Source organism: Cyphellophora europaea (genome assembly GCF_000365145.1).
Source record: "Cyphellophora europaea CBS 101466 unplaced genomic scaffold supercont1.2, whole genome shotgun sequence".
Lineage (NCBI taxonomy): Eukaryota > Fungi > Ascomycota > Eurotiomycetes > Chaetothyriales > Cyphellophoraceae > Cyphellophora > Cyphellophora europaea.
In genome coordinates this window covers 2300074-2324407 of record NW_008481808.1, presented here as the reverse complement: position 1 = coordinate 2324407, position 24334 = coordinate 2300074, and the positions used below count along the sequence as shown (strand labels likewise).

The following is a 24334-nucleotide window of genomic DNA, read 5'->3' as shown; positions in this document are numbered from 1 at the left end:
CCCGGGCGTTGATTCCAGACGATGGTGCGACGTCCATGTACCTGTAGATCCCGGCAACACTCTTCAGAGAACATCGACTGCTTGATATTTCAGAGGTGGTGTTGGTGGCGATAATGTCGGCTCGTTGAGCTACTCAGGCAGCGACTTTCAAGAAATCCAGGCTAATTCAGCGAATCCACGGCATCCATTCCAAGGGCATGTCCACGGCATCTCCATATGGAATCCTTCGGGGAATAAATTTTGGTGTCGAGGAAGTGCCGAAGCACACATCATTATGATAGAACGACCGAGGCCGAAGCCGTCGATACGGGCTCAGAAGAGCTGAGGCACAAAGCCAGGCTGTCCATCCGGATAGGCGATCCAATTTGTGGCCGAAAGTCGGATATCGAGTTGGAGGGAGCAATGAGGAGTGGGGAGAGGGAAGAGCAGAAAAATTAATATACCTGTTAGATTGTTGAGGTTGAGGTTGTTGCTGAAGCAAAAGCAATCCTTGGGGTTGATTATCCTTGGGAGTGATAATAGCAATAAAATCCTGTGGAATGTCCTGGGCAATCCTGGGATTCAAATCCTTGGGCTGGAATTGTATGGCCTGAATGTTGATTGTTCCGGTGGAAGATTTGGCGAGTTGTTCACAGAGTCATAAGCAGATATGATGGAGGTGAGGGTGTCGTCAAAGTCAGTAAAGGCGAACTACAAGAGGAAGAGAGTAAAAACCTATCAGGCTTAAGGGGAAGAAGAATTTAAAGGAGCGAGGGGACGGGGCAGGTGTCGGGTGAGCGGTGAGGGAGAGTGGGAAAGTTGGAAGCAGCTTCTGGGCATGGTGACCCGCCGAGATGCAGGATGTGGCCCCCGGAAGGCCAGTCGCCAACTAGCTTCATGCCGCTAAGGGGTCTCCGCCCGCGACCAAAGGCCGAATGGTGAGATGCTGACCAGCCCGGGTGATCAGCAGGGGCGCTGCAATTCGTCTATCGGCGTGACGAGCCAGTGACGAAACGTGTGCGACTGCATCAAGTTACGCTGACTCGTGGGGTGTTTGGTGCTGCAGAGTTGACGTGGCCGACTGTGAGCGCTCGAAGGCGTGGTCGAGGTTTGCCTTGTGGTGCTCACGGGACGGATAGCAACCACTCGATCACGATGCCAGCTGGCCTTTGGTGACTCTTTGCCGCTTCTGCCTGGTGGTCAGCGGTAAGTGAAGCATTGGGGCTATCCGAGACTATTCTCGTAGCGATCCGAAGGACCGGCCACAGCTCGGTTGCAGCAACACTGCAATTCTTCCGCTACTGATCACTACTCAAGAAGGGCTGATCAGCAAGCGTCGGTCCTTTGAACAGAGTACAATTGCAGTCAGAGCTTTGGCTGAGGACAGGATTGATCTGGAGGGAGACAGGGTGGTCCCTGTTTGGGAAGAGAGATGTAAACGAGTTGGGCATCATCCAAGCTCGTCCGGCCAATCAGGGGACTAGCCACAGTTTTCTGTAAAGACCAAGTCAGCGTTGCAGGCTCGATCGAAAGCGTGGACAGTGGACTGAGGGGTGTATGCAAGGTCTCGTTCGCTGCTTATCAGATAGGTTGATGATGGGTATTGTTGTCGTTCAAGGACGCTGAGTCTCAGGTGAACTATGCTTGGAATGGGTTGTTCATCATGAAGCAGGGCGAAGAGGATAAAAACAGGGCGTATCCGAGGCTGACTTACTATGCATCGTACTCAGCACCGACAAGAGAGGTAGATGATACGATTCAGGGCGAATCGACGCCTATTTTGTTTGCAAGGTGCAAGGTGCAAGGTGTGCTGTAGAAAGGTGAAGCTCGATGATTTGATGGGCTCAAATTTTATTTTGGCAACAGACTCCGGTAGGTATGCCATGCCGAGTCTTGGCGCCTGTTCATTCCAACTCACAGTCAGATTCGGGCGTTGCTATGTTTGCTGAACATTGCATTAGAGAGTATCGAGGCCGACATTTACCTTGATAGTGGTGTCGCTCGCTCACCGGGCATGTGGGAGACCGCCGATAGGACTGTTGGCAGTGGCCGCGAGCCTTCGACCCCGACCGATGGGCAATCCGACATGACAAGACTGTCGGTGAGCTAGGTGCATTTGCAACATCTCTCAGCCAGTGCATCTCAATGGCGCACATCTTAGCAAATGTAGTAGGAGGTCTCGTTCGAAGCAGGGCGGCAGGCTATGCCTGTCTGCCGGGTTACACAGCGGTTTTGGACCTTCCTCTTCTCTAGGACACGTGCAGCTGCCAACCACAGAACCCAGTCAAGTAAGTCGTGTTCTCAAGCTCAACGCCTTTGACCGGCGCAAATTGAATCCATCGTTGCCTTATCGTTACACTGCCGACCATGCCATCATGCTACCTTCCGCAGCCTGTCTGCATATGACCGGTGTGGTGCTCTGAACTTGGCCCAACTCGAGGATGAATTGGAATGGTGGGAAACTTCAACGCCATGCGAAGGCTAGGCCTGACGCACAAAAGAAAGCCCAGAAGCGGTACTTTGCAAGGGCTCGCCAACGTCCTTCGTCGGGAACCGTCCGGTTATCACCTCCTTCTCTCGCTCATTACCAGAACACAGTCTCGAATGAACCTTTACCGTCCCCTCGCCTCGACGTACCCCACTCCCATCACCTCTCTGACGAAAGGGAAGATAAGCCGAGCAGGCTCGTGGCTCATTCGACCTCCCAGAAAGGCAGAGGTAATCCAGTTGCACCATCTTCAGACCCTCTAGACCGTGTCAAGCGCCGGCTACTCAATACTACAGACTGGACAGGCCTATCGACGGCTCGACCGCTTCAGATGACCTTCCAGTCGGCGTCGGATATGCAAAACATTATTGGGAGGAGGCGAGTATCAAAGACAAACTCTCACCGCAATCGAGCCATAGATTGCCGGCCAGTTCGACATGAAAAGAAAGTACAAGCCCTTGCCTTGGGCAAAAGCCCCTCCTATGACTCGGGTCTACGAGACCAGGACTGCAGCATCAGACTCGGCTCTAACATCCACCAAACTCAAACGACTGGGCAGTGCAGTGTGTATAGACCACTGTCTTCCGAGGCTGCCTTCCCATCTGATCCGATGGTCCTCGATCAGCGTTTTTCGGCGAGCCCTAAACTACCATCCGCTGGTCAAGCCCATATACTGCACCGAAACTATGAACCACACGGCGATACTCAAAATGTATTGGTTCCTCTCAATCAAGCCCTGGATCTGAAGAGCTTCGACGAAGTAAAAGACCGTTCGTCTTCCATGGTCAGACAGATTTCCACCTCATCTAATCCCTTTGTGATAAAAGACGGCGCCGCCAGCACCTCCGCAGTGCGTATGGACGATGACCTCGGACCGGATGCACCCTCGAGACCGGAGCAGCAGACAAGGCAAGATTGTACCACCGTGCCTGCGTTTAATGACACGTTGCAGCGTGATCGGAAGGAGCCGGCTACGAACGGTCACCATGACAAGTCCTATACAGATGTGCATACCTTTAGCAGAACGAATCTTCGAGACAGGCAAGCTGAGGAACCGCCACTGCTCATGGCCTCCGAAGCCCGCAGCAACGTGAGTGAAGAGGAAGGCTTAAAGTCGTCGCACCAGTATCCGGGAAGTAATAATCACATACCGCGTCAGACTCCGCCGCGCTTCACTATCGACGATCAAGTACTCCTCGAGAAGCAGTTCCTTCCCAGCCCGAATCACCCACGGTCGGACAAGGCTAATTCACACCAATCTCCTTACCCGTCTAGCGACTACTCGAACGTCTCTCTCCAGGGGAAAGGCGGTTCCGCTGGCAATCTTCCCTTCGAGATGAACGAGCCTCCAGCAAAGAGGCGACGAATATTTGAGCCAGTTGCTATATCCAGCGGTGGTAGCCAGTTCGAACCACCACTTGGCTTATCCTCGTCACGATCGGCAATGGTGACAATAGGGGCGACTCCCCTAAGGCAAACCAGGCATCAGCAGAGATCAGCAGCAGCGCTCCAGGTGTCTCCTGCCCCCCTAAAAGGCTCAAAAAGCCCAAAAAGCCTTAGTGACGAAAACGAGGCCTGGATGAAGTATGTATTTCCACACGATTTCCAGCGTATGCAAGATGGTTTCAGCTTCTCCCCTGTAGTCTCTCCAGCGTCGAAAAAGCTGTCTACTATCGAGAGCTGGACCAGCGAGGAACATCCAGTCTTTACATGGAGACGAAGTCCCAATCCATCGCGACCTCGCTCGAGACGCAGCACGAGCTCCGTCACGTCCGTACCCACCAACGTCAATACTGCGTTCTTCTCACAAGTTGCACACGTTTCTACTCCCGCTCAGTCAGAGACGGACTTTCTGTCGCGCTTCAGTCCCATGGAAGCCGTGCTCGAGGATCGACTTGAACCAATCTCAACGTATGGCAACGCCGCAAAGAGTGCACGAAGCTACATCTCGTTGCCCTCTTCGACAACGAGGCAAAGTGTTGCCCCTGATGTGACCGACAGATTGTCGTTCACATCTGCTAACAACCAACTGCCTGCAATACCGGCACGACGCAAGGCGCTTCAGCCTCTTTTACAACCAAGACTCTGGGGCCACCTTCCGTTCAATGAGCGTGTCTCACAAGTTTCCAGAGTACCGTCAACACCTAGAGAACATTACAAGTCCACATCACGGCCATCGCTTCATCCTCGCAATTTCAGCTTAGCCTTACCGCCCGGCAGTCAGGAACAAGGCGATCACACGAAGGTCATTACATCTCGTGCTCCACAAGATCTGCTTCTGCCTGGTCATGAAGACCTTGTTGTTCGTTCCCCTGCCCTACAAGACTATCTCTCGTCGGGCCGTCGACGGCTCCCAAACTCGTCCTCGCAAAGCGATAGCCATTGGAGCACTGAGAATTGTGTCGGCTTAACAGACCGCGGTATCCTTGTTAGGCATAGTCCACATACGCTATACAGAGATACCACGTTGTAAGTGCATGCTGCCCAGCCATGTCTGTGGAACATTTCCACGGTGGATTATGCGTTGATATTGCTCCGGGACCAGCCACGGGTCGCTGTTGACAACATCTTAGCTGGGCTATGGTAGAAGAATCTGCGATGTTACCTGAAACGAGAAGTAGGAAATTCTATCATTTGACTCTGAATCATCTTCCAACTACACACTTCACAGCTCGTCTCGCAGAGTTGAGATGAATTTCCTACACATCCCTTTTCTTCACTGTCCAACCATCTTATACACTGCCTCATGCCACGCCCTATACAGATCTTGCGTCGGCTTGTCACCAGCCGGCATCAGATGCGCAATATACACGCCCGCCACACCCCTCTCCACATCGATGAACTATTATTCCACCTTTGTCAGCACGAACCCAATCCCCACAGCCTATAACACACTCCAGAAAAAACCAAAACGTGAAAGGAAAGGGAAGGAACACAACGGCACTCACCCAATTACAATTCGGCAGTCCCGACCAATACACCAACCCCGGATCCGCCAACCCACCAATCCCCCCTTCATTCACAACCACTCCCCCACCAATCGCATAGCTATAATGGACCTCCTCCCCGCCCTTCCCGGCCTTCTCGCCCGCAACGCTGTATCCAGGGGCCAGGAACGGCGCAAACGGGCCCGACAGCGCCATGTTCAGCACGGCTTCGGCCTCGGGACTGAGGCAGGGACGCAGGAGCTCGGCGCGGGAGTTAGGGGTGAGGAGACGGCCGTCGTTAGCGAGGAGGGAGGCGAGGACCTTGATGTATTGGGGGGCGGAGGAGTAGAGGCCGGCGCCGCCGAGGTCGTCGTCTGGGTCGATTATGCTATGGGGTTTGGGGGACGGGATTAGTGGAGAGTTGTAACGGGGACTTGGGTGTGAGGTGGGGAGGTGTTGGCTCGGATGGATCCGGCGAGAGCAGCAGCTTGAACTCGGATGCGGTTCTTGTGGAGGACTTACGGGTAGGTGCCTGTCGTGTCGGGGACGAGCTTGCCGGTTTCGGGGTGGCGCATGGGACGGATGGCGAGCTTGGCCATGAAGTCTGGGTTGCGTGTTGGGTGGAAGGTTGAGAGGGGCATGGAGAGCTGTGATGAGAGTTGGGAGGTCAGTGTGTGGATTTGTGACTATACAACGGGATTGGCGGGCTGGCTTGCTTGCTTGCTTGCTTGCCATCGAAAGAAGTAGGAGGGTCGTCCAAGACGTGTGGGCTTACCGGGTCGAAGATGTGCTCCTTCATGTAGGCCTCAAGTCTCTGGCCGGAGACACGTTCCACCATGACGCCCGCCCAGTCAACGCCACAACCGTAGGCCCAAGCGGTGCCAGGCGCGAAGACCAGTGGGTTTGAGTGCTGGTATATGACGTTGTTGTTGACGACGTCCGGTTCCCGTCCGAGGTGCTTGGTCCAGTACTCGGACAAGATGGGGTGCATTGCGGTATACGTACAGCCCGAAGAGTGCGTGAGGAGCTCACGCAGCGTGGGGCAGCGAGGCGAGGGCTCAATGATGGGCTTGTCGCCGTCCATGCCGGTGATGATGGTGCAGGTTTCGAACTCCTTGAGTGTCTTAGAGACCGGATCGTCGAGGGCGAAGGCGCCGCGCTCGACGCATTGGAGGATGCAGATTGTTGTTAGGAGCTGAGGTCCATAGTTAGCGGCAACATGGATGGTTCAATTGATGGAAGAGAGATGTCGCGGTGGTTGTGAAGGAGGTTGACATGCCTTGGTCATACTGGCCATCCAGCTGGTCGTGTCGATGTCGAAGTCATTGGATTTCCTCTCGATGTCGCGATGTCCGAAAGCCTTGCTGTAGATAGTCTTGCCTGCAAGCCGCCATCAGTATAGGGGGTCATCAACGGTACTGGAGCAGGACAGGGCCGAACCTGTTTTGTCAACGGCGATAGCAGCTGCTCCTGCCGCAGTGCCATCCTCGATGGCCTTGGTGAGCGCCTCCTCGAATTTCGAAGCCATTGTATTGCAGAGGAATAGATCAAACGATGTTATGACTTCGGTCAACAAGGCTTCAAGACGGCTATCTCAACTGGGCTGTCAAGTAGATACAGGAAGCGATGAGTGAGCTGAAGGAAGTGAGTGAGTTTATATGGGATCTTTTCCCACCTAGTATGGTTTCGAGCCGGCAATGCAGGTCATGGCTTGCGAGGTCCTGAGCTATGCATTTACTTGTATAGTCCCCGAGACCGAGGTAGCATTTCGTCCAGCTTGGCGGTCCGATCTGCGACACCTGTTACCTGTAATCCTACCTGCGCGCTAGGAGCCTCGACATTCCTCATTGGATCGAGTCAGGTCAGATACAAAGTAGAGCTAGTAGGTCGTGGTGCATGGAGGCGATGGGTACGCCAAGACGCGAGGTAGGATATCGTTTATTAAGCGGATGCGAATGTGCCAGTGAGACTGGTAATAGTGATGCACGGCTTACATACCTATGAATGCCATGAGAAACAATGGTGGGGCTGCCGGTGTCCACAGACTTTGGTATCCGAGGACAGCGAGTGCCAGGAGGGTCTAGATTGACCGAGGTAGTGTATATACTAGGTTTTGGTGGTGTATCCATGCTTGGGTACCTTGGGAGAGATGTGATAGACGTTCAGAGCCGAGACCCAAATAATCGTAAATCCAGACGTTTTGATTCGGAGAAAGGAACCCTCCAAGCCCCCTAAGCGGTCTGGTAATTCTGGTAATCAATTATTGCGGCTGCGTTATTGAGCCTGGGCACCATCCTCTTCCGCATTACAGTACTTCTACACTCGTCAGGCCTGCGCCATTGCCACCCGTACCACACCCCCTTGCTTGCGCTATGCCTATAATTCGGTGAACAGCGTGTTGGGCGGTATAATATTGTAGTGGCTGACTAAGGGCAACACAGCAGAATGGTTTTGGCTGTGGGGGGCATCAGAATATGAGGGTGTCAGAAAGTAGCTTGCTGAATTACTCAGCAGCAAAGAGGCATGCCTTGCACCGCTTCGAATGGTATGGAAAGGCGTAAAAACAATGCTGCGACGAATTAATATACAGATAGAGTAAACACTGCCCTCTCGTCACGCCTGCTATGCCTGAGATAGTGGTACAGAATATGCGTTATCCAACACAAGCAGCATCTGCTGCTATGTCTGTCCAATCCCCGGGGCTCTGGCCTTCAGAGTGGGATCGCCGGCACCTCCACGACTGCCTTCCAGCCGCGGTTGGGGGCTGGCGCGAGTGTGGAGGTGGAGCTTCTGGAAAGGTCCTCTCCTCTCGCCGCCGCTGGACCGGCGTCGTGCGTTTTGTCGTCGATGCCGCGCTTTGTCACTCCATATCGTTTCCTGCTTTGCGTAGGCATTTTCGCCGTTGCGTTCTCCCGTAAAGAAGTCCAACATCGCAGCACCAGTGGAGCGTCCAGTGGTGGTCGGCTGCTGGGGAGTGATCGTGTCGGAACGAGACAGACCCAGGCCGGCATAGATGCGTTCCTCCTGCGACAGGTGGAACCCACCGGTGGGAGACAGACTGTCGCCGCCGATACAATTCTTCTTGAGCCAGCGAAGAAGGCTTTCGCATAGCCGGTCCAGCACCCACTCTGCCTCGCTCTGTTCACTGAGCATCGGGCTATTCTCATCCAGCCAGTCCCATTCTACAACGCCTTCTTGATCTTCATCTCGCTCTAGCTCTTCCGAATTCATCTTCGTGAAGCGGATCAGTCGAGTAAAGTCGGCCCATTCTTCGTAGCTGTAGCGCTTGCCAGGATGCCGAACCAGATCGTCGGCGGTACGACGTATGGCAAAGGTTAATCGACGCGTCATTTGCGCTTCATCCAGCTCTTGTGACGCCAGTTGCTCTATCGTTGGCACATCATCGACAGCATCAGGATCTGGTCCCACAGGCATCCCTTTTTGAACTCTCCTCTTAAGCGCCACCTTCTGTACCCAATTTCTCAGCCACGGCTGGGATTGCACCACATTATGCCAGATTCCCGCTTTGGGCAGGAGAGTAAAATCGCCCAACTTGATCGTGGCTCTCTTGAAGGTTGCAATTACCGTATCGCCCATGCCAGAGACGAGTATCGTCATAGTGGGAATGGCAATCAGGGACCAGACCACGAAAAACGGCTTTCCAGCGTTGCTTCTAGGACTGAAGTCTCCATACCCGATAGTCAGTAGCGAGACGTAGCAAAAGTAAAGCGCCTGGAAATAACTCAGGTTTTGGGTCTCGTGCTCGGCCTGCCAGAAAACGACCGCACCTATGCACCAGAGTATACCAAAAGCAAAGACCGAGACTGTGAGTGCTGACCACTTCTTGAACTGTCGGGCATCGTGCTGAATCTTCCGCATGGCGACAAAGCGATCCTTTTCCACGCGCATGATCAGCGCCTTCTGCTTCGGCTTGATGGCCTGCACGGCGAGCTGGAAAGTGTTTCTCTTGACAGCACGAAACGTGGACTTCAAGAACTGATTTGGCCGTGGCTCCTCATCCTCGGTCTGTGTTGCTTCATCCTGCATTGCTGCGTGGAATTGCACTTGCCTGGTATCTGTGTCCAGTGGCGATCGTCGCTGCTGTTCTGGTTGGAAAGGTCTCGATATGCTCGGTGGGACTCCATGAAGCTGCTCGATCTCGTGCTCGAGATGATCTCGTTGCGCCTCGACATTGCCATCTCCTTCGTTCTCGGTTACTGTCACGGCACGGCTCAGCGTGTTGACTCGACGGTTTTCGACATGCTTCCGCACTACGTTGTCCTTGCTGAGCTCGCCAGCAAATTTGTGGATGGAGCTGACCATGAGACCGAGAATGATGATGCCACCAACTGAATATGGGAACACGAGACCTCTTCCTGCATCGTTGGGAGCTACAAAGTCGCCGAATCCGATCGTAAGAATTGTCACATTGCAGAAATATAGTGCATCCGGATAGTCCCAGTCGCAGACGGCTGCGAAAACGCCGGCACCGCCGCCAAGCCAGAAGAAGAAGAGCATTGTCTGCAGGATTAGGTTGCGTTGTTCGTCGGTCAAGGTAAAGTGCTGGGGATAGTGGCCCAGGAAATAGCCCACCATGTTGACCATCAATATCATTGAGTTGAACACGTAAAGGCTGGCTGCTATGACGGCATGCCAAAAGCCCTGGGAATATATGTCGCCCTTCTCCGGGGGGACGTAGATATTCATCGACGCCGTAATGGCAATCAGGATTCCGGAAGCGACATAGAAGAGGAAGATAGTAACGGGTAAAGCCACGATATACCGGATACGACGTGTAAAGTTGAAGAGGAGGAATATGTTACCGAGGAAGCCACACACAAGGCTTGCAATGTTCAAGGCATAGCACCAATGCGGGTCAGTGTATCCAACCGAGGTGCTCTGTCGGGTGAGAGGGTCGTTCGTAATGGTGTGGCTTCTCCATGGCACGACGAGAGCGGCAATCGAGAGGAGGTTGGCCATGGGAGCGAAGGTTGCTGCGACGAGAGGAATTGCAGTTGACGCGAACCACCAATCCGTGGGAAGGTCATCTTCTGTCCCTCTCATTCTTAATTTGCCCATAGTGCGCGTGCGGGTACGTTGGATTCCAGGCTCGAGAGCAGCTTGTCCATTCTGTATCGCGTCGCTCTCTTTCTCGATCGCTTTCTCAGGATCTTGTGCCGGGGAGAAGGGCGACTCGCTACCGCTCGAGCCATAGTCAGCTGCGGGAGGCTCTTCGCTTGACTCGTTGACTCGGGTTCCCATCGTAGGGCCACTGCTATCGGAACGCCATTGCGGAGAGTTGTGTGGGGATCTGGCATCAGTAGTGTGCGGCTACAATATGCGGACAGCCAGAGTCCGTGGAGATAAGAACGATCAGAGATAGAAGCTTTTACCTTTGGCATAACATGAGTGCAGGCATTTCGCAGCGCCTGGTATCACCGGCTGGCCAGAGCACGCAGAATCTGCTGAAGGGAAGTCAAAGCGAGCTCGCCCGCCCGGGTTACGTGACCACTGTTGTCCTTATTGGGCGTAGTCAGGTCGATGATGAGATCTCAAGATCTCAAGATCTCGCCGACACTCAGCCCATCTTTTTTTTTTTCAGAAGCTTTGCAACTTGAGCGAGAGTGATGGTCAGAGCTACAGCAGTGTCTTTGAAGAAGTGAAGAGGGCCAAGAAGCAGAGAGGTGATCAGAAGCCGTTGCATCCTTCGAATGTATTAGGTTTAGTGCCCATGCAAACACAGTGTCGCTTAAAGATCGATCGATGCCCAGAGTCTGGGGTGAGACCGCGATGTCATCTTCTTCATCGGCTCCAGCTCACTCAACGTTGTCTTTGGATCTTCATTCCCTTTTGTGGTCGTCTTCTGCAATTCTGTTCTCGTGCCCCGTCGCACATGACAACATCTCTCGATGTGTGGCACCTGCGCCTTCTCGCCAATCCGTACCCAGCTCAGCCAATATGCTCGATGCTAGACAACATACATGACGCGACTACTGACTAGCACAGTAGCCTTGAGGGAACCGGCAATCGAAGCAATCGGGAGCCTTACAAAGAGCTTGGTTCTTTCGCCATGCCTTCTGTCTTGCAAGGCGACGCTCAGTTCCCACCGCTTGAGGTCGCGTACCGTTCTGTGCCTCAGGAGCTGTGTTTTGAGAGACTTCGGCTGTAGTCTGCATGACGGTGGGTTCTCTCCACCGACTGTTGCTCTCTTCTGCTCTGACCTTGCTCAGTTCGGCTTTAAGCTCCTCTGAGATTTGATTGCACTCGCGCAGCAGACGGTCGAAATCGTGTCTCAGAGCCTCATATCCCTCTGTGCGGTCGCCTCGCTCTCTTCTCAGAGCCTCGTTCTGGCCCTTCGCTATGATGACGTCTAGTTGCAGGCGCTCGAGGTAGGCTTGCAGCACGTCAAGGGAGGTTTGTAGTATGCGGAGTGAGGTTTGCAGCATGTCGTCGTGTTGGAGCGCTGCAGCGAGCTCGAAGTTCTTGTACTTGGTTCGGCATTCTGTCTCAGCGGATTCGATTCTGTGAGCGGAGATGATGACGATGAAGAAGAGGAGTACGTCAAGACCAGCGGAGATTATCATCAACCAGGGCAGCACGACTGCCACGTTAATGGTGCTCATCAACGCAGCCATTTTCAGCGAAGGACTTGCCGATAGCAAGTTGTTGTCGACCTGTGATTTCTCTTGGTGTCAGCACGCCCCTTTACATTAGGGGAGTTGTCAGATACCTCACACCAGGCCGAGACCAATTCCAGCGGTCGAGACCTAGGGTTGTTGTCGCAAGTGGCACTTCTCGGTGCCACGCTCGCCGGGCTGGAGGCTGAGCAGCTGTGGTGGAGTGAACAGTGTGCACGGTTAGATGAGCCTCTTTATACATTTCACTAGTGGAGGTAGACATCCAGGGCTACGGAACGAAGTCACTGAACCGAACGTGTGAAGCCCCTTTCACGGCTGGCTGACTTGCAGGCTTGTGGACTCAGTGACTTCTTACCTGACTCACAACTGCGTCCATCTCTCCACACGTCAAAAGAAGTCGCCCCAAGAGGCACAAGCTCGGGTTCGAAGCCAAGTTGAGGCTTTGCTAATCAGATGAGCAACATCCTCATCTCTCTAGATTCGTCTCACGCATCTAATCATGTTGGTCTCGGATGATGTAGAGATTGAGAGCAGTCCTCCTTGGTATATTTCTGCGACGTGTATTCTTCAATCTCACGCAAACATCTCATTCCAACAGCTCAACTCAAGTCTCCTGAAACTGTAGCCTCTACAGTAGCACCAGGCAGTAAAATCTTGGCTTCGCGGACCTGATTGGCTGGCATTCCTAAAGAAGGCAACTCAGCAGACTAGGACACTCTCCCTTCGGGTCTTGGGTACAGAGCATACTTGGGCTTCCACTGTTCCATTCGGCTAGACGAGAATCTGGCTGATGTAATCCGACCATATGTGATGTGCCAATTGCAACGCAGAGCGTAACGAGTGAAGCGTATTCAGGCGAATGTTCGCATGCGGATCCTCTGCCAGATATTGGCGTGACATGTATATCCACCGAGATCAAGTTCACCGAGATCGTCTAGACGAGGCTTTCTCAACCAGTACCACATGCTCAAGCTGCTCAGCACGACCGTAAAAGGAAGAAATAATTCATACTCGAAGCAGAGGCCATGGACTGTTAGAAACAATAGGAGGCTGAGATTTTCATCATTCCATCAACTCCGCAAGATAAAAAAGCCAGCTGCCCATCGGCCAGCGAGAAAACACTATAAATACATGGATATCTGAACTCCGTCCCGGGTTTCCTTCTCAAATATTTCTGGTGCGGAATTGTTATCGAACGCTGCACATGTCGTAGCATCCCACGGGATCAAAGCCTCTTCGCGGTCGCTCAGCTAAATCATTTCACCATTCAAATGATAACACATCTTTCCGAATCACAATACGCAGATGCCGGGCGCTGTGCAAACGCATCATCCATCCTTCAGATTCGACTAGCGACCCTCCCGGTAACTTGACGGAGGATAGTGCGGCCCGGGAGGAGCAGTATACGAGCCAGCGCTTACACCATATGTTCCGCCCACAGGACCGTTGTCTCTCGCTCGCTCAGGCGGTGGATATCCACCAGAACTGCGATAGTAATCATCTTCGGCATGACCATAACTGGCTATGCTTTGACCTCGAGGCCTCACGTCGCCGCGCTCCCTGTCTCTGTCTCGTGGATCATAGGCAGACATTCGTGCAGCGTCATACCGGTCACCAGCCAACCGCTCGCGCTGCACCTCGTAATCGCGATAACGCTTGTCTCGTTCACGCTCGAAATCAGCGGGTGCGCTACCAACAGGCGGGAACGTATTGAAGGACTCTTGCGGTTCCGAGTAACGCGCAGAGAACTTACTATCCTTGCTCGCTGACGGTGAGCGGGCACGGCGAGGACCTCCATTGGTCGATGGCGGGTCTTTATAATAGACACTGTTTCGATGCCGATGTCGCGATTCTGGGATCTCAATAGGCGCCGAGTTAGTGGCTGTGTTGGCAGATTGCTGTTGAACCGAGATGGGCGGAGGTCGAGGTTTGATGTTGTCATCAGGCCGTGGCCGAGATTCGCGGTTCGAGGCCGATCGCTTGAGTTTAGCAGCATCGGCCGTTGGTGGTTTCAGCTCGGATGCTGATGCTGGTGGTTGCGTATTACTGTATTCTTTACCACCACCGGGCTGAGCAGCATAAGGCTTCCTCTCACGTTCAATCGGTTGTGGGGTGGGGGTGTCATCACCGTCCGATACAACTGCACCTCCTGTGGCAGATGAGCTCGAGAATGAATGAGGGCGGCCCCGAGGATTATTTTCAGCCGACGCGTGTAAGTCGCGCGGGGTAGGCGGAACACCATTGTTAGAGTTGAGACCTGCATTGGAAGCGCGTGGCTCATTGTCGACATTCTGCTCGGGTTGAACAACGCTGTTATGTCTGCTCGAGAGATTGACATTGCAATGCACTGAGATGGATTTGCGGAGCTTCGCTTCGACAGCGCTATCGCTCTGTTTTGGAAACAGGCGCCGGGAGAGCTCCTTTGGAAAACGCTCGCTTTTGTTGTCCGGATTGCTGATTGGAAATTCCAAAGCAGTTTTGGCCAGCCTTTGATGTTCTTGCTCGGGATGCGCTTTGATAAGCAGTGTGCACCAGGTCTCGAATCCTTGCGGTGTTAGACAGGGTATATCTGGGCGCTCATTCGGTCGCTCTTGGATAAGATGGTGCTGCACGTCGAGTTCTCGCAGCATGCGGGATATCGAGGACGTACGGTCATCGAAGATGTCTTTCCAGGGGTACGATTCCGAGCCCAACTTTGTCTCTTCGTAATATCGCTGCATTTTGGCAGGAGTGACAACAAGACTGTCTTTGGGTTCATAGTCCTGAATCAGATGCATAGCGATGCCTCTGAGGAATTGGCCTAGTCGTGGGGTGGGCGCCCCCAGGTCGTCAACCAGCTTCCCCCATATCTTCTCCACCACGGTCATATCGCCACCAGTTGAGATTCGTTGCGGACCCTTAGGGCGGAAATTTCGCTCCTCATCGGCCTGGCTATGTTGGCTGAGGGGAGGAGAGAGCCGCCTCTCAGCAAGCGGCGGACTGGCACCGTTGGGCATATCAACACCAAGGCCGCTATGTCCCGGAGACCTTTGTGTTTCGGTAGAAATGAACGGAGAAGGAGGTGTATAGACGGCTGCTCGATCAAGTGGGGGTGAGCCACCTGTCGAAGATTTGGTCTCAGGGTTGAGGTTGGGTGAAGCGTTGGGGACTGATAGATTCGAGACCTTCAGTTGCTGGATAACGTTGGCGGTGATTTGTGAGGTCAACTGCTGGAGGATCTCCGGCGATATGGCGCTCGCAGTGGCAGCCGAGTTCGTGAAAGCGGAGTTGACAGCCTCATTTATAGGCAGTCGAGCCCTCGAGTATCTGCTAGAATCCGAGGTGTAACCATCTTGCGCAAGTGGATTGTCGCGAGAGCGCACTTGATCGAGATCAGGCATGCTACCGACGGAGGAAAACGAGGTTTGGGTGTGAGGTTGTAGATATCGCGGGTCAGGCTTCGGGTCGGGGGGAGGGAAATGGTCCTGATACGCCATTTTGAGGGTACTGTCCCTTCAGGTCGACGTCGATGATGTCTTCAGCGCATATCCTCAGGACCATTTGGCGGGGTGCTGGTGCCTAGGTTGGCAATCAGGCTTATCGGGGCCCTGAAATGCGGGTTACCGACGGAACGAGATCTTGTACAGCGGTTGAAACTTGGTGGCGTAATCTGGTCGTCTCTCAGCGCATATCAATTGAGTATGGAATTTGATATCGGGATTAGGCAGCAAATGATGGTGAGGTTATGCAGATGATGCGTCTTGTGTGAGGACTAGCAACGTTTGTGGGGGCAGAAGAGTGCGCAGGAAAGAACGCCCAGCACAAGCAAGAGCCTGGGAGCGTTACTCTAGTGCAGCGGCTAGAATAACAGGACCCAAGGGGAGGGATGCTTGTAACACTGCCTGAGCATGCACCGGTAGTAGCTTTAGGATGAAGTCAGTGGTCTAAACAGTGGGCGGACAAAGGGTTCGATTGGGTGGCGGAAGGGAGGTGGCAGCGCCCGGCGGACGAGCAGCCCAACGTTGGGCCATGGAGCGATTTTTGGGGCCGTGGCCTGATCGCCTACTGGACCTGACAGATGCGTCACTACTAATGGCTCGGATCGTCAATAGTCTGTGTTGCACTGGGAAACGGATCATTCAATTCATAATTGTGACCCTTCGTCCTCCTCTCAGTCTGTTTCGCGAGTTCGTCTCGGCAAAGCCTTCTTCCTCGGCGGCCTCGCGACAGACACACTTTCAGGTGGATGCGGGCCGCATGAGGTGCAGGTTGCATGCCAGGTGCCAGGAAAGTGGGATCATGCAATTCACTGGAGCACACCTGGGATTGCCATCCGAAGCTCAGAGCCACAGCAGCTAAATAAGTCGATGATGTCAATGCCGCCTCGGCCGCCCCTCTGCTTGCTGAGCCACCGTCCGGCTTCACAGGTTTCAATCAGGTTTGAAGTCCTTCCACGGCCATTTCTATTCGTCCTCGCTATCCAACCCGTGCCGCGTCTCATTGAGCGCTCCTCTCTGTTGGCTGCGAGCTCGCCGGTATCCTCGAACCAGCTAGGAGCCTTTGCATATCCTTGTATGCCACGCGTGCCACGGCCGTTTCGCCTCGTCCACGTTCAAGGTCTTTGCATCCGATCCACAATCGCATAAGCGGGCTGCTATCGGCGAATACGATGGTGGCAGCTCGTCAATCGGTCCAGATGATGTGGTACTGCAGCTGCGCTACATTTTACCTCCTTTTCCCGGCACGGCTGCAGTGACCGAGTTCGCACATGGTACCCTGTCACCGGTTATGAAGCGTCAAGCCTCTTCGCTGCGTCATCGCAAATGAAGAGAGTATAGAGACTCCTTGGTACGCCACTCACCATGCTGTGGTTTGGTAGAGCCGTTCTACCTGCAGGATAGTAAGTAGGGATATATGTATTCCATCCACCCGTCAAAAATCATCAATGAAGAAGCCGGGACAAATAGTAAGTGGTTACAATGATGATGTTGGTCACCAATATTCCTTGCTGGCTGGAGGTTTTTGACACCTAAAGGCTTCGCAATCATCCGGCCATCCTGTATATGTTCATAATCATGATATGCAGCCTGTTCAAAGACATATTGCATGGCTTGCTTCGATGCATCCCTCTGCTTTTGGGTTATCATATCCGCAGGCATCGCATTATTGACCATGCACTGAGCTTCGCCTGCTACAACTCCCACTCGCCATCACTGCCATCGTCATCGCTTTCGCCTGACTCGTCAGCTAGCTCTTGTGCTTGCTTCCTTTCCTGCTCCATCTGCTTCTCGCGATTGATACGTTCTTGAGCACGAGTTTTGGCATCCTTTTTGACCGCACCCTGCTTTGCGAAGCCAACATTGGTAGTTTGAGAAGAGCTTGTGCCTCGACCATATAACTGCTCTATTGGTTGGTAGTCAGCATTGTTCCAGGTGCTATTGGTGCGATTTGTGCCAATGCTAGAAGCAACAAGCTGCGTGGACGTTTCAGAGCTGTCTTCGTCATCGCCTCGTCGAAGAGTACTGCCGCCTCGCAATGAGTTTCGGTCTCGGATCCATACTCCATCTTCAGCCCGAGAATTGAAAGTTGATGGTAGTGTACTGTTGGACATTGAAGGCAGGTTCGACCGCCTGGTGGAAGTTCCCCACGCAGAGTCTTCGCCACCCTTGTTAAGTTAGCTAAGTAAGGACTGGAGTGATAGCAAGGAGACCATACAGCATCGTTGATCAATTTGGCATGAATCTCTTCTTCTTGAACCGCATCCGCGACATTGGCTTCACGGTCCTGGCGCTCCTGGCTGCAGTGGGGGCACAACTATATTCGTTAGCTTCTTCAGAATTGTCCCTGTGGCTAGAGTTTACTCGTTTGTCCTTGTTTCGACGCTGAGTTCTACTGAACGCCTCAACTTGGAGTTCACGATGACAGCCATAGCATTCGAGCGAGGAAGCTGGCTCGCCAGTACAATTGCGACACTTTGGTCCTTCGACTTGACCTGGTTTGCGCGAACTCGCCGAACGGCGACGTCTTTCATCGTAGTCTTTCAGCTGGTTGTTCGAGAAGGTCATGCGAGCTCGGGATCTCATGCAGTTGCTGCATCTAATCTCACTGGCAGGTTCGTCAGATCAATATATTGTATTTCGGAGGCCCACTTACTCGGCACCGACCATGATGATGGATATTTGAGCAGTTAGATGAGCTGAACAAAAGCGTTGGCGAAGCGACGGACCAGTATTTGGAGGCTAGAGCAGGGAGTGTCAGTGGTGGCCTTGGAAGAAGTTGCAAGATGTGACCAGGTCGTGTAGACTGAAGCCTGCCAAGACCAAATGACACCGGACGCCGTGAGTCGCAATTGAGATTCAAGTGAAGTATGTCGGAGTACATACCGTTCAGTGATGGCAGACGTATACGGGTCGCGAGTCGGATGCTAGACGAAAGACAGGATTTGGCTCAAAAAGCCATCAAGTGGTCGGTTTCTTCAACTTCTCTTGCTGATAGCTGCTGACTTGCTTGATAATTCAGAAAGCTTGTTGATACTGTAAATGGGCAGAACCATTGATCCCAACGTTGCGGTCCAAATCGAGCACAAACGATTGCGGGAAGGAACTAAAGGGCAAGTGACGGGAAGGGACGGTTCAAACACAGGCTAAGTTCATTACTCAAGTAGCCCTGGGGGACAACATATACCTGCACACAGGCAAGTACTAGTCACTGCCTCTGCGCGTGGGATATGTTCACGTTTGGGTGGGGGAAAGGTGCGGGTACAGATGAGATGCATAGAGTGTCTTGGCATCAAGGCTGCGCGGCGAGGCTGTGGTAGTCTTCCTGTTGATGCCTCTGCTACAGCAGCACCATCATGGCCTTCCGCGGTCGCTTCTGCATTGCCTGCCTAAGCATCAGCTTGAGCTTTGCTGTGGTACTCACTCGGACATGGTGCTGTCATAAGTCTCGCCCGAACACTACAAGGAGACAGACATACTGTTGTTTCACTGCTGTGTAGGACCCGGCGTACTTTGGGGAATATTTCTGACGACTTCTCGGCGCATCTGGTCGGCTGTTGGGGCAGTTTCTGATACATACTAGTTCGGGCATACTACACTACTCAAGTCACCTTGAATTGTGTCAAACCTACCCCAAGCACGGTCATATCTGGAGCTGGACCCAGACCATCACAATCTCAAATCAAAAGCGCCTTACGGCGCTTGCGAACTGCTGCTATTTGCCGCCATACATGGATCGATAGTGATTAGCGAGCGTGCTGGACGAGAGCTTCGTCGAAAGTCATAGCGCTGATGAGCTTGGTGACCTATGTAGTCGTTTTTCACGCGGAATCGACAGGTTTGCGGAGCTTACATCCAATCTTCTGTCTGAGGCTTACCCCTACGGCGCTCTTTGGCCAAACAGCTGCAGGCATGCGTCTCGTTGCAAAGCATCACAATGAAACCAAGGAGAATACCTGAGGACACTCATATTTGCGGATTCGGCACGAAGCGATTTCCAGAACAAAAGGTTCCAGCCCCCACTCATCGCTGCAACTGCGACACCATGATCGAAGTCTTCCAGAAGCATGCTCGCGGTGTGACAGCTTCAATAATCCGACCACCCACCGCACCGAACGAAGGGACACATCGGCGAATTATGGGAGGAGACGATGGACCACAGGCGTGGCACAAATTGAAGGGCTAGGCCAGGATACGCCAATCGAGAAGGTCTAGGAAATTTGGATCGCCGCCGTTGGCCGGCCTCCAAATCATGGATCGACTGGTGGCCCACAGTCCACCTCAGGAAAGGGTAAGACTCAGGGACAAGTCACGGACTAGAAGTGGAAAGTTGGAAATCAAGGCTGTTTCCGGCAGGTGCCGTCATTGTGGGCCAGAAACGAGAAATCATGGACGGCCTTGCAAGGGGGCCGAGGATCCGAGTCATGGCAAATCGCTTGCTGTCGTCCTGCAGCAACAGGCGTCCCTATGCGACGTGGCATCGCAACAGGTCGCCGGGTGTTTGGGCACAAACCGCGAGCAGCGCAAATGTTTATGGCGCGGGTTGAAGCTCACCTGACGCGACCTTTGGTCGGGGGTAAGGTGCGGCGCGATTATTGTATGGCTGACCTCCATTATTGGGACCATTCAATTAACCATGGTGTGGACGGGCCGTCTCACTAGTCTACTTGTTTGTTACCAGAACTTTGAATCCAGCGCTGTGATTCGCGGTAACGAGGACCATCACGGAGGTGCGGGTTCTAACACGGAGTGATGATCTCAACTGCCTCGGACGCGGAGCTTCGAGAGCGGGAATAATTGCGGTATCGCAGCACTTGTCGCCAGCTGCACAAGATCTAGCATCTGCCAGAATGCACAAGTGTTGTGTATAGGTACTTTTGGCGGTGACCACACCGTGTCGGCGCAGCGAGTCGGTGTGTGCTATGGAGAAGCGATGGCGAAGCTGTTTCGCTGACCACGACAAGCATCGATACTTGGTACCGAAGGCACGGTGCCAACGAAAAAAGATGGTTTTGCTACGCTACGCCAGGCAGCCAACTCAGATCGCTTCCCCGAGGGCCGGAGCGGCTTTAGCCTGACGGCGCAGGGGCGCTGTATGGGTGGCTGATGGTGGATATGTGGGCTAGTCAGGGCCATGCCATTTCGGGGCTTCAGGGCATTTGGCCCTTCCGCCACTAGGGCAACCTTACCGGAGGGGGCTGGCTATGGTACCTGATGGACCTGACGCCGCTCCGCCCAGGTCTCTGGCAATTCCAAGACACGCCAGTCCCAGGTGGTGTGCCGAAAGTGCCCATCCGCTGTGATTGAGCGAACGTCGTCCACGCCTCTGCCTCATCCCGTCACCTTCGGTGCCCCTTTACAGGCTCAATGTTGTTGTTTCTGTCCACTATGTGGACGCCTTCACATTCGTTATACTGGCCACTCCCGTCAAGCCCCCGACCCGCGTGAAGAATTCTCCAGCACTACGCTGCGTGTTTCCTCCCAACTCTATCACGCCTCTCTTGCCTGTCCTCGCATAAGCCCCTTGCTCCGGCACACGACGCGACATCTCGCCTCATCAGATTACTTCCAACACTCTCGCTAAACACAGGGAATCTCCCTTTATTCCCCCCTCCTCGGGCTATCGATACCGCGCTTTCCCAACGCCAAACAATTGCCAGGAAAGGGGGAGGAACGGTCCTTCCTCACAACCCACTTTCCGAAACCCCTGCGGACCCGCCCACGCCAATCGCCCTTCCGCTAACCTCCCATCAAGACTGCTAGTACCTCGAGCTGCTCGACTCCTTCCCACTGAGTTCCAATTTGTACTCGTAACTAGTACTACCTACCATCCCCTCCACGGGTACCAGCTATCAGATCGACAAAGCTCTTCTCCTGACCGTCGCTCACTCCCATCTTTCCCTCAAGAAGCACGACCACGTCCGAGCTTCTTGACAAGAACGTTCAAGGGTCTTCCTGTCCGCTCACTTACGCCATTGATCTCCTGTACACGAAGATGTTGCATTGATCAAGACTACCTGTTGCAACCAACACAACCATCGTGATTCAAACAGCAAGGAGCTATACATACTACATCGCAAACACGACCACAACATGACTGTCATGTCCGACTACGGCTCCAGGCCGGGGTCGCATGCACAGTCTCATACCCTGAGCGCGCTAGAAGACCGGTTTGAGGTGGTGAAAGAAATCGGAGATGGCAGTTTTGGCAGTGTACAGCTCGCCAGGGTACGTACGGCCGGCTCGAACATTGCGAGAAGGAACACGATGGTAAGTTAACGATTGCCGGCGTTCGCTTCCACTAATTCTTTTCCAGGTTGCCATCAAGACTATGAAGAAGACCTTCGAGTCCTTCTCCCCCTGCCTAGAGCTCCGCGAGGTCATCTTCCTTCGAACACTACCAAACCATGCCCACCTAGTACCTGCCATGGATATCTTTCTCGACCCCTATAGCAAAAAGCTTCACATCTGCATGGAATACATGGATGGTAATCTGTATCAGTTGATGAAGGCAAGGGATCACAAAGTCATGGATCCCAGGAGTGTCAAGAGTATCCTCTACCAGATTCTGTCTGGTCTCGACCACATCCACGCACACCACTTCTTCCACCGCGATATCAAACCGGAAAATATACTTGTCTCGACCTCAGCTCCTTCGGACTCTCACTCCACCTTCAGCAGATACTCGGCACTCGTAACACCACCCTCAACTCCGCCAACCTACTCCATCAAAATTGCCGATTTCGGCCTGGCTCGAGAAACCCATTCAAAACTTCCTTATACCACCTATGTGTCCACCAGATGGTACAGAGCACCTGAAGTCTTATTACGAGCTGGCGAGTACTCAGCACCCGTCGACATTTGGGCTATTGGCGCTATGGCTGTGGAGATCGCCACCTTGAAGCCCTTGTTCCCAGGTGGCAACGAAGTTGACCAGGTTTGGAGAGTATGTGAAATTATGGGCAGTCCCGGAAACTGGTATACCAAGTCCGGCATCCGCGTCGGAGGAGGTGAGTGGAGAGAAGGGACCAGATTAGCCCAGAAGCTGGGGTTTTCTTTCCCCAAGGTAAGACCGCCTTCAAATTCTCTACGGACATGGCTGACCGAAGCAGATGGCCCCACATGCGATCGAATCTATACTACAGCCTCCACACTGGCCCCTGGGACTGTCCAACTTCGTTACTTGGTGTCTGATGTGGGATCCCAAAAACAGGCCAACATCAAAGCAGGCCATGGAACACGAATTCTTCGCCGACGCTGTCGACCCACTGAGGCCCAAGTCATCGTCGCGCCTTCTCGGCAGAAAGCATTCAGATTTGAGTTTCAGATCCAAGGATGGAACTGACTCACCACTCCATTCGAAGCCGTCGTGGTTCAGGAGATCACTTGTTGCTCGTGAGAGTGCCCCGGTTGTGCCGCAGCATGTGGAACCTGTTGAAGCTCCTAGCAAAGTCCGGCCACAAGCTAATAAGCGCGCGACTTGGACTCACGGCACTCAACCCAATAACGCTGCTCCCATGCCGATCTTGCCTTCCATCAAACCTATTTCGCCACTCCCCAACGCTGTGAACGCTCAAGGCACTCAAGCAAACGCACCTTCAGCGCCGCAGCCTCTGCCGAAGCAGGCACCTAAGCCTGAACCTCAGTCCCAGCAACCGGATGAGAAGACGCTTAGCAAAGGGAAGATTGGTCGTCAGCTATCAGTCAACTCTCATGGCAATCACTACGCGGACGCACACAGGCAAGATGCCGAGCGTGCTCTTAATGGGAATGCCAGCACTAGTGGACTCGTCTCACCTCCTTATCAGAAAGAGAGCTTCTTCTCACATCTCAGGAAACGAGCCCGGCGCTTCTCAGGCAGACACGGTCTGACATCACCAGGCGGCGATGATGTTGAAGCCCAAGCCGCGGCTGTACCTTGGTCAAACCGCTCATCGATGATGGTTGACAGTGTCATTCCTGAGAACCAGAATGATTTCTCGGATCTGGATAACTTGCTCCAAAACGTGCGCTACAGCTTAGACCGCCCTCAGGCTGATGGCAAAGGGGCGACTGAAGGGGCTCGGTCCAACCAGTCAACTCTCAAGAGGACACATTCCGTGCCTCGTTCAGAATCGCGCCAGTCTCAAGATGCCGCGTCTGCAGTGACAGCTGCACCTGCCTCGAAATCGTCGAACAATCGTAATCGTCGATCAATTCCCAAGAACTTCTACGATACTCCCGAAGAAGAGGATGAGCTACTCGATGAGGTCCTGCGTTCCGCGAATCGTGCCGCCCGCCGCCTGAATCAAGGCAAACCTGCGGAGAACAACCGACTCCCTCTGGCTCACCTCTCGAGTAACCCAGCTCTTCAGGCAGCGTACCTGACGCCTTCGCCGTCAGCAAAGCGCGATGGTGTCGAATTTAATCCGCAGAGTATTACTCCGACACAGCCGCTCAATATTCAGCAAAGGAAACAACATGAGCATGTACCATCTCACTGGCCGACACCGCCTTACGAAGAAAACGAGTGGAGTTCGGCAGCTGCAGCAAGCATATATGCTGCTGGCGGTGCCTATCGTTGATGATGGATATCCTGCCCGACTCCGATCAATCGTTACATCAAAAGTTTTCAACACACATCGGCCCTCGGGTCATTTCACTGCCCGATATCCTGTACGAACAGCAACTGGTCAGCATTTCGACGATACTGTGTTACGAATTGGCGTCTTCCCGACCTTGGTTTAGCGAACTGGCATTTGGCGTCGTACAAGGGACAGAATGGAAGTGCTCCTCTTCCCTTACCGCAATCGTTCAGACTGGGGTTTCGTTATGTCTGTTGGAGTT

General features: G+C 53.4%; 6 protein-coding genes across 6 annotated transcripts; 1 reads left to right on the top strand and 5 right to left on the bottom strand.

Annotated features, from left to right (window-relative positions):
• Positions 1 to 5183: 5183 nt before the first annotated feature.
• On the bottom strand, positions 5184 to 6922 carry HMPREF1541_02384 (uncharacterized protein; the record flags this gene model as incomplete). The annotated part of the gene is made up of 5 exons (XM_008716739.1): positions 5184 to 5309; positions 5416 to 5782; positions 5917 to 6041; positions 6170 to 6589; positions 6809 to 6922. The coding sequence occupies 5 exons, from the start codon at positions 6920 to 6922 to the stop codon at positions 5184 to 5186; spliced, it is 1152 nt and encodes a 383-aa protein (XP_008714961.1).
• Positions 6923 to 8073: 1151 nt separating this feature from the next.
• On the bottom strand, positions 8074 to 10656 carry HMPREF1541_02383 (uncharacterized protein; the record flags this gene model as incomplete). Its single annotated transcript, XM_008716738.1, has 1 exon — positions 8074 to 10656. One exon carries the CDS (start codon positions 10654 to 10656, stop codon positions 8074 to 8076), a length of 2583 nt encoding a protein of 860 aa, XP_008714960.1.
• Positions 10657 to 11384: 728 nt separating this feature from the next.
• On the bottom strand, positions 11385 to 12029 carry HMPREF1541_02382 (uncharacterized protein; the record flags this gene model as incomplete). Its single annotated transcript, XM_008716737.1, has 1 exon — positions 11385 to 12029. One exon carries the CDS (start codon positions 12027 to 12029, stop codon positions 11385 to 11387), a length of 645 nt encoding a protein of 214 aa, XP_008714959.1.
• A 1352-nt stretch (positions 12030 to 13381) lies between these two features.
• HMPREF1541_02381 (uncharacterized protein) lies at positions 13382 to 15508 on the bottom strand (the record flags this gene model as incomplete). Its single annotated transcript, XM_008716736.1, has 1 exon — positions 13382 to 15508. The coding sequence occupies one exon, from the start codon at positions 15506 to 15508 to the stop codon at positions 13382 to 13384; it is 2127 nt and encodes a 708-aa protein (XP_008714958.1).
• A 1694-nt stretch (positions 15509 to 17202) lies between these two features.
• On the bottom strand, positions 17203 to 17622 carry HMPREF1541_02380 (uncharacterized protein; the record flags this gene model as incomplete). The annotated part of the gene is made up of 1 exon (XM_008716735.1): positions 17203 to 17622. The coding sequence occupies one exon, from the start codon at positions 17620 to 17622 to the stop codon at positions 17203 to 17205; it is 420 nt and encodes a 139-aa protein (XP_008714957.1).
• Positions 17623 to 21601: 3979 nt separating this feature from the next.
• Positions 21602 to 24072, top strand: HMPREF1541_02379 (uncharacterized protein; the record flags this gene model as incomplete). The annotated part of the gene is made up of 3 exons (XM_008716734.1): positions 21602 to 21778; positions 21825 to 22574; positions 22621 to 24072. The coding sequence occupies 3 exons, from the start codon at positions 21602 to 21604 to the stop codon at positions 24070 to 24072; spliced, it is 2379 nt and encodes a 792-aa protein (XP_008714956.1).
• Positions 24073 to 24334: the final 262 nt, after the last annotated feature.